Here is a 9432-nt window from a genome sequence, read left to right as displayed (position 1 = left end):
GGATAAAAATCTGGAAAGAGATAAGTAGGTAGATCTCCAGAATTTCTCTTAGAATGAGCCTAGAGATGAGGAGGAAAGAACGTGGTTGTTTGCCAGGTCTCTTTCCATCCTTGAGGCCAGGAGGAAGCATCCAGAATGGATGTGTGTGGCCCCCAAAGCAGGGTGTTCCTTCAGTGATTTTTGTGGAGGGCACTTTTTCCAAATGCGTCCCCCAACTGTTGTATTATCCTTTGCTTTCCAGAATGATCATAAAAGATGCCAAGAAGTACAATTTTGAGGGAGCTGTGCAGAAAAAGAACAAAACGAAAAGGGCTACCAGGAATCCACTTGTTACAATAGATGGTGCTGATGATGATACTCAGTTCAGTATACCCTCAAAGCCCAAGAGGGGAAAAAAGAAACGCCCAGTAGAAGGGAACAATTCCAATCAAAAGAAGAAGAAAAAACTGAATTCTAATTTAAAGAATTCAGCATGCATGGACCTTCCTATTACTATACAAAGCAGTTCCGGTTCAGAATCAATAGAAGAAGCAGAGAAATCACCTAAGGCTTTAAAGAAAAAGAGAAAACGAGGACTTTCCTGCAAGCCAGAGAGCGGTCCTGAAATTCCAAACCAAGGCCAAACAACAGAATGTCAGGAAGCCAATTTCCTTGTTGGTAAGAAACGCAGAAGGAATGTCCCGGACACCTGTGGAGGTGACGGTGGATACAATACAAAGAGAAAGAAGAAGAAGAAACGCAAGCTTTCTTGCTCCTTGATTCTGTCACATGCTGAAGATGATCATTCCAAAAAAGACTTGCCCCCCACAATGACAACCATTTCTCATGAAATGATGCTCTCAGATAGAAAACACGCTCTTATCCAGAACGCTGTGAGCAAGGGGGAAAGCAAACATATTTGCTGTTTAGTATCTACGGACAGTCGAGGAACCAGAAATGGGGTTTTGGAGAGAGTGACCGCAGACTCTACTTATGAGGTGCAAGAAGAAAACAACCACAAGGACACAGCCCACATATTGAAAAAGAGAAAGCAAGTAAAAGAGCAGAAGGGGAAGAAAAAATTGAAGAAGAAGAAGTTGAAGGAGGAGGAAGGTGATTTCGTTTTGACATCAGCAGGTAACCAGGAAAACCACCCTGCTGAAACACGTTGGAAGACCAAATCTGGAAAGAAAAAGGAGAAAACAGATCTGATCCAGAACTCTGAAGGAGACAGCAAAGGCCTCAAGAAGAAAAAAATCTGCACCAGAGTTGCAAACAGTTACCCCGATCTTCTGGAGGGCGATGAAGCTGCTTTTGACAGGGAGGGAAAAGCAGCGGCGGCGGCGAGAAGAGCTAAAAAGAAAGCCAAAAAATCAAAGAAGGAGCGAGACCGAGCCGCAAGGTTAGAGAGCAGCAGCTTCCGGGAGAAGAGTGACAAGCTGCGAGCCACCACAAAGAGGAAGGCGAGGAAGAGTGAGGGGGCTGAGGAGGAGCCTGTTTCAAAGCAAGCGAAGATCAAGAAAGAAGCAAAGGTATGTTTTACAGAGGAAGCGTTCTGAACCCTTGCTTGGGACAGAACAGCTTGGAATGCTTAATCAATTAGTTGAATTAGACTTTAAAAATTTCATCATCATCATAAAATTTGAATGGCAATTAGAATTAGACTCTGATCAGCACCTCCCACGGGCTGTTATTTATGCATTAGCTGCCCAGTTAACAGCCGCAGTCTCAGGCCATTCGGATAAGCCGATCAGCTTGTGTGCTGTTTCAGCTTACGTGCTGCTCTTTTACTTGTTAGGAGGTGTGTCTGTCAAGCACAGGACGTTGGCAGAAATAAGCAGGTGAGGCACGAAAGCTACCCGGGCCACCCACCTTGCTGTATGAAGCAGGATTTGCGTAGACGTCAACTCTGCTTTTTCCTGGAGTTGCATTCCTCTTGACTCCATGCGGCCTGAATTTGGGATGTTGTGCTTTCTAGGCACACCCTTGGCTTCTGAGCTGCAGCCTGAAGCAAGCGTTGCGCTTCATGAAGTCCGGCAGCCGTACAGCCATTTGGATTGTATGTTGGTTCCAGTAGCCAGAGTGGGATTGATTCTAAGAACGGTATCCTAAGCCACGTTTGTGTAAAAGGACTCTGACACCTCCCTCTTCCTGTGGCAGCCTGCTGAGGTCCTTGAAACCGTGCTGGTGTGGGTCAGCGGTCCCTCGGGAATATTTTGGGGTGGGTGGGCTTGCAGGGGGTATGCAGAGGGAGCAGGGAAATTGTCAAAACCCTTGCGCAAGCAGAACAAAACCTAGGCCCCGACCTAGCGTCTCCATCGCCGAGTCGTCAGCCAGGAAACACGGCAATTGCAAAAGAGTCTACATGTATCCATTATTCATTATGGGATTTCCCCCGTCGGGCCCTTGGGGTTGTCGTAATTTTTTTTTTATTAGGTGTTTTTCCTTTTGACCTTTTGAAAGAGAGGGTGGTTTTATTGCAGGGATAAATTTTCTAATTAAATCGGCACTGCCTGTTGGCCATCTTTTGGATGGCGGCAGCCGCTCACATGCGCGCACGCAACGGCAGTCAATCACGTTATTCATTTGAAGAGGTAAACAAAGGGAAGGAGGGTTTGAGGCACCTGCTGAGATGAGACGCAGGGGGAAGGGAGGCCCGGTTTCGCCTTTGCAATATTTCTCAGCCAAATTTTATTTTAGCATATTGATGTAGACACTGCCTTTAGCATATTGTTTTCCAGGCAGTTTGTAGCAAACACAAACTTACACTGTCATTGGTAAAATCTCATGAGGGAAAACTCCTCTTGAGAAATCCGCAGTGGGGAAGGATGAAGGGTCCAAAGGCCTAGTTTGCACACACCCCACTCTCCAGTTTAAAGCCCTTATTGTTTCTTTCTTTGTGCATGGGTGTGTACATGGAGAGATCATGTTCTCCTGTGCTTTCAGTAGGAAGTCACTGATAGGATATGACATAAGGACATAAGAAAAGCCCTGCTGGATCAGACCAAGGCCCATCAAGTCCAGCAGTCTGTTCACACAGTGGCCAAACAGGTGCCTCTAGGAAGCCCACAAGCCCCTGGAAGTCTTGAGTTTCTCAAACAAAATAGGTTCCTTGGTATCAGAGCCTTGTTTTTGAGGTTTTGCCTGCTATTCTGGAAATCTCCTCCAGATTTGAGACTGGTTATCATTGCAGTTTCGACAGCAGGGGCTTTAAGAAAGCCACAGAAACGGGGCAGGGAAAGGTCTTGTCAGGCTTTGTAAGAATTTCTGACTTCCAAAGGGAGTCCCAATTCCCTTATTAATGATCCTGAAGTGAAGGCTGAGCTAAGCCCTGTAATCTCTTGCAAAATGTGGGTTCCCCAGAGCAATAGCTACGGTTGCATTCCAGTTTCTGGTGTGGTATTATGTAGCGTATGTGAATGAAAGAAGAGGCAGAGACACCACAGGGCACGTACCATGGGGCTGGACGGAAGCTCCATCTCTGGAGGCCCAGTTGCCGAAGGCGCCGTTAGCCTTGGCCCTCTTGGTTGTGGGGCTTTTCGTCTGGCCAGCCACCGAATTCCGGACCAGACGGACCTTTTGGTCCAACCCAGCCGGCTGCTCTTATGTTCTTGCCTGTGGGAAGCATCGCATGCCTGGATGTCCATCTCTGAACAGCCACACATACACATGTCTAGGAATCTCACTGGGTTCGGTCATGTGGAGATGGTCCTTTTGACCTGATCGGGCAGCAGGATTCCTTCATTCGCAGACCCTTTCCCGTGCTCTTCTTACTTTCCTGTCTTCTTCCCCGCGCAGGATAAACCTTCGCTCCATTCACGGAGGGCTGAATGGGCAGGCTGTCTTCCACACGTTGGTGGGGTTTTTTTGTTCACTTGAAAGAAACCCATAGCGAAAGCGTTGGTTGGAGGATCGCTGTTTAGGAGGTGCCCTGAGCTGCCTCTGTCACGTGGGCGACAAGGCACAAATGCAGCAAAGCCCGTCGCTCCTTTCCTGCACCCATGAGCTGCAAATCACCGCCGTGTCTCTGCCTCCTGTGGTTATTTCATGCTTGAGTTGGCTCCTCGGGCTTCCTCCATACGTCTTTTCTCCTTCTGTTTCACTCAGGCCCCACTGCTTGCCGACAGCTTCCATAACTCATACAGTGTCCCTTGCCTTCCCCCATTGTTCCGGTTGTGTGTTGGTGACTCCCTCTGTCCTCCCAGTGGTTTAGCTTAAGGGGAATCTAATGGAGGTGTCTTGGTCTTGTTTAGCTCTTTGTCAACAATTAACACTCCTCTTTGGTTTACACCTTTGGAATTGGGATTTATTTCGTGGGAGTGTTTGGTTTTTAATCCCGTCCCGCCCTCTCCTTTGGTGCGCGCCCAGCCGTTCTCTCATTTCTAAAATATTCATAATCTAAAAGATTCACCGGAGCGTCTCAGAGCAAACCCAGCTCCATGCAGACCATGGTTAGTAAGCACCTTCACCAGCGTGGGGTAGTGGTTAAGAGTGGTGGTTTGGAGAGGTGGAGTCTGATCTGGAGAACCTGGTTTGATTCCTCCCGCTCCTCCACATGAGCGGCGGAGGCTAATCGGGGGAACGGGATTTGTTTCCCCTCTCCTCCCCATGAAGCCAGCTGGGTGACCTTAGGCAAGTCACACTCTCTCAGCCCCACCTACGTCACAGGGTGTCTGTTGTGGGGAGGGGGAGGGGAAGGGAAGGTGATTGTAAGCCAATTTGAGTCTCCCTTAAGTGGTAGAGAAAGTCAGCATCTAAAAACCAACTCTTCCTCTTCCGCTTCTTCTGTTCAACTTTCCGTAACTCAGTATTCATAATGCTCTTTTGTACTTCTTGCATCATGTGGGAGGTTATCATTCTTAAGCATGGGAAGATTCTCATAGCGATTCTCAAATCAGTACTTTTTTTCTTTTTATTTACAGGAAAGGGAAGATGAAATCCAAGTTGTAGCCATTAAGAAAGGAAACTGTGATGAAGTACGAATAGACAAGGTACAGTATCCGTTTTCTTTAATGCTGTGGGAATATTGCTACGGTAGCAGGCTTGGGGCTGGTTCAGAAGTCCCCATGTTCACAACCTTTGCCTTCCAACTATGCAGCCCTGCTGATAGGCGGTTCTCCTTTTGACCGTTAACGTCTGAAAACAAAACCCCAAAGTCCTGATATAAGCATCCTGAACTTATATCCAGGGGCTACTGGGAAGGTTGCCCGTCTCTGGAAGGAATCTCGAAACTGAAGTCTGGAAGTTGGGGGAAGGAGGCAGTCTCAGGCGAATGCCAGAAGGGTTTACAAATAAAAAATGCTGACTGTCCCAAAGTGTATTGCACTGCCCTTCCATCATGTAAGCAATTTTAGGGCATCTGTTACCTGCAGTGCTCCCTGGGCCAAGAAAAATATAGCTTTCCAGTCTGCAGGAAATTTTCTTTGTGAAAACTGAATACTTCTTATTTATGGAGACCATGTTTCTCTGTAAAGGTGTGTGAGCACATAAAGCTGCCCTGTAGCGAGTCACGTCTCACCTATTCTGACAGGTATTAGCTTTCCAGGGTCTCGAGTAATTCCCTGTGCTTTTCCTCTGTGATCCTTTAAGCTAGAGGTGCAAAGGAATGAACCTGGAAACTTGTCTGGCAAGCGGGCCTTTTATAGGGCCTCCTGTTGTTATGAAGCTGCAGTCCATCGGTCTCTGTCTTAGCTCAGTGTAGTCAATCGAGATTGGCAGCAGCTCCAAGGTCTCCCAGCGCCTGCTACCCAAAATCCTTGAGCTGGAGCTATTGAGGATTGAACATGGAGACTTCTGAATGCAAAGCAGATTGTGCTCCAGGCCATAGCCCTTCCCAAAGGAATGTTCAGAAGAAAATCTTCCTCTGAGTGTCTAAACAAATTCTTCCAGTTGAAGATGGGGGGTGGGGGGTTGGGTAGGCAAGTTTTCAAAGATAGGCCCAGAGTTATTTTAATATGCCGCTTGAATTTTTTTAAATCCCATTAGCGTTTTCATGAGTTTTGCTGCTTTGTAGGCCGTTTTTGTGTTTTAATGCTGCTCTTTGCATTTTAGTCCTGTAGTTTTATTGCATTTTAGTGCTGTAGTGCTGTTATTGGATACTTTTTATAACCAAAAAAAAAAAAAAAACACCCAGCCTTGTGAACATGCTCCTACAAGGTGGTACATCAATATTTGAGGGAACCAAATCACTAACTGCCTAATTACCCACAATTGACATGGGAGGGGGAAATAAGAGTTTTCTTTCTCTGACCTAGTTGAGACGGCAGGCTCTCCAAGAAGAGATCGACCTGGAATCTGGCAAAACGAAGGCCGTCAAGGAAGACGAGGAATCGGTAAGCTCCGTCCCTGCGAGGGCTTGGCCGGCTCAGAGGACGTGGCCCTCTCCGATCGCTATTTTGCTATGCTAGTCATGTGTCCTGCCCGGCAAGCCAGCCCTCTCCCCTGATTGGAAACTGGAGGTCGCTCTCCAGAACGAATTAGTCCGGTCCCTGGAGATGCCGAAAGCAACCCAGTGAACTCCAGAGGCAGTGAGCTGTAATTCTCATCATTAATCCTGAAAAGTAGCATTCCCCCCCCCTTCGGATTCCCTCGGGGAGTTAGCTGTGATGCGTTTGCTGCAGAAAATGTGCTCTATTTACTGTAGAATATAAATAACAATACCCCTCGGACATTACTGTCACCGGGACTCTAATCAGCATGACACCCTCCCCCCGGCGATGGCCGAAGAAACTGAGATGAAGAAAATTAGGGGTGCCAGCAATTCCCTCCCTGGATTCAGCAGGCCACACATTTGAATGCCGCTAACTAACAGAAGAGGAGAGAAATTCCATCGTGGTGGAACGCGGCCCTGACAAATGAACCCTGGCAGAGGGAATAATGGGGCTATCAAGGTCTTAACAGAGATGAGGGGAACGAATCTTAAGTTGCTGCCAGCCCATTCCTTTGTGTTAGTCTCCATAAGGCATTGGTGGGCAGTGATTGGCGCAGTCATCTTTCTCCGGGGGGGCCGCCTCAGTTTTGCCGCTTGCTGTTACTTCTGAGCACCTCTCCCCACCAGAACCAGGACACTGTCCACTTGGTCGTGTTTGTTAGCAGCGGCAGGTTTCTGCCAGGCGCCCCTCGGCTGCACGTAAAATAAAAATGCTTACATTTTCTAGGGCAGAACAAGGGGAAGTATGAGAAAAGCAGAGACCGGGAAAGGGAAGCATAGAAGGGGAGCATAGGGAAGGGGAGTGGTGGTAGGGTCGAGATTTCCACTCCCCCGTGAGTCTTTGCTGGCCATTATACAGCTGCTATTCATTTTTATAATGAAAAGTAAAGCAGGACAAGCTTATGGCTGGAGCTACACCGAGTTTTTCTCCCTCTCCCATACCAGACCGTGGGGTCATCTGCTGAAGCGGGTGAGATTCAAAACAGATAAAAGGAAGTATTTTTTTTCACACAACGCATAGTTAAATTGTGGAACTCCCTGCCCCAAAATGTGGTGATTGCTGCCAACTTGGAAGGCTTTAAGAGGGGAGTGCACATGTTCATGGAGGAAAGGGGTATTCATGGCTACTAGTTAAAAAGGATACTAGTCATGATGCATCCCTATTATCTCCAGGATCAGAGGAGCAGGCCTGTTATCTTAGGTGCTGTGGAACACGTGGGATAATGCTGCTGCAGTGGTCTTGTTTGTGGGCTTCCTAGAGGCACCTGGTTGGCCACTGTGTGAACAGACTGCTGGACTTGATGGACCTTGGTCTAATCCAGCAGGGCTTTTCTTATGTCCTTATGACCTCATGGGCCTCCAATAACTGGGGTTCCTTTGTGTGTCGTATGCATATGCATACAGACATAACCAGGGGACTACTATCCATATACACACTGCCTGTTGTACTGGCAACCCTTTCCCCAGCTGGTATCTGATACTCTGTCAGAGCCAGCATGGTGTAGTGGTTAAGAGTGGTGGTTTGGAGCGGCGGACTCTGATCTGGAGAGCCGGGTTTGATTCCCCACTCCTCCACATGAGCGGCGGAGGCTAATCTGGTGAACTGGATTTGTTTCCCCACTCCTACACATGAAGCCAGCCAGGTGACCTTGTGCTAGTCACAGCTCTCTCAGCCCCACCTACCTCACAGGGTGTCTGTTGTGGGGAGGGGAAGGTGATTGTAAGCCGGTTTGATTCTTCCTTAAGTAGTAGAGAAAGTGGGCATATAAAAACCAATTCTTCTTCTTATGCAACAGACTTGCATCCTTTCAATAAGGAACCCTCCAGGGCAGGGGTCCCACCTTTTTAAGCCTGCGGGCACTTGTATTCTGACATGGCAAGGCGGACGCAGCTACAAAAGGGCTGCCACAAAATGCCGGCAATGGCTTAACTTCAGTAACACGGTGCAGATCCTTGTGCTGTGCTGGCAGCTGCTGCCAAAAGCAACATTTAAAAAAAAAATCTGCACAGCCAGTCAAATCTCCAACAGTCAATCAGAAGCCTTGCTGGGCAAGAGCCCTACCTGGCCCCACCCACTTCCTAAAAACACCTGGCGGGGAACCAGATAAGGTGACAGCAGGCACCATGGCACCCACAGGCACAATGTTGGGGGACCTCTGCTATAGGGTTTAAGGACTGCGGCTGAATAGCACTGGTCTTGTCTTTTATCTCTTCAGGGTCACTGCTTTGGCCAGTGGGGCACAGCAACCTTTGACAGCGCCGAGCAGAAGTCAAAATTTCTCAGACTGCTGGGTGGTTTTAAGAAAGGCCCCGCTTCCACTCAGGAGTGGCCGGCAAAGGCGAGGCAGCAGAACATGGCCTTGGCCCGGCATGGAGAGGAGAAACTGCAGCAGACCCTGCAGGCTGAATTCGAGAAGGCGATGGATTGGAAGCAGCGGCGAGGCGCGGGCCTGGGGTTCCAGCCGGCTCCTCAGAAATGGGCGTACATCGATAAACACGCTTCGAAATCGATAAAGTTTGAGGACTAAACTGTGGGCGAGAGAAGAGACTGAACTGGGTTTTATGTGCAACGATTTTGCATGGTGCAGGGGAAGATTTAACATTTGTAAAAGGAGCAAAAAAATTCAGCTGACTTCAGGTTAACGTTCCCTAACACCCGAATCACTGAAATCTACCTCTCTGCTCCTATATCATTCATGGACAGATAATAAGTATCTTCGGCCAAGGCCTGACTCCCTTTCTAGCAGCATTTTGGAAACATGCTGCTTGGGGGTCAGGGCTGAAATATGGGGGGGGCACTTCATGTTTTTAATGAAGGGAGAGGGAAAGGACTGTGAAATTCTTGGGACCCTTCAGGGCTTTTCTGCTGGGATCCGAAGAACTTAACGACTCCAACGTCCATTACTTTAAATGTATAGTTGTTTTTTTATCTTTATTAAAATAATGTTCCTTTCGTTTGATTTCTTTGTGAGCATAATTCCAATCAACTTCGTTACGATTCGGCTCTGGGAAGGGTATTGCTG

The 9432-nt window shown here is 48.0% G+C and overlaps 1 protein-coding gene across 1 annotated transcript; it reads left to right on the top strand.

Annotated features, from left to right (window-relative positions):
• Positions 1–242: 242 nt before the first annotated feature.
• On the top strand, positions 243–8937 carry KNOP1 (lysine rich nucleolar protein 1). Its single transcript, XM_056866482.1, has 4 exons — positions 243–1511; positions 4902–4970; positions 6234–6311; positions 8626–8937. Exons 1-4 carry the CDS (start codon positions 243–245, stop codon positions 8935–8937), a joined length of 1728 nt encoding a protein of 575 aa, XP_056722460.1.
• The last annotated feature ends 495 nt before the right edge of the window (positions 8938–9432 follow it).

The sequence above is a fragment of the Euleptes europaea genome, chromosome 21, assembly GCF_029931775.1.
Source record: "Euleptes europaea isolate rEulEur1 chromosome 21, rEulEur1.hap1, whole genome shotgun sequence".
NCBI classification, from domain to species: Eukaryota; Metazoa; Chordata; class Lepidosauria; order Squamata; family Sphaerodactylidae; genus Euleptes; species Euleptes europaea.
This window is presented reverse-complemented; position numbering and strand designations above follow the sequence as displayed.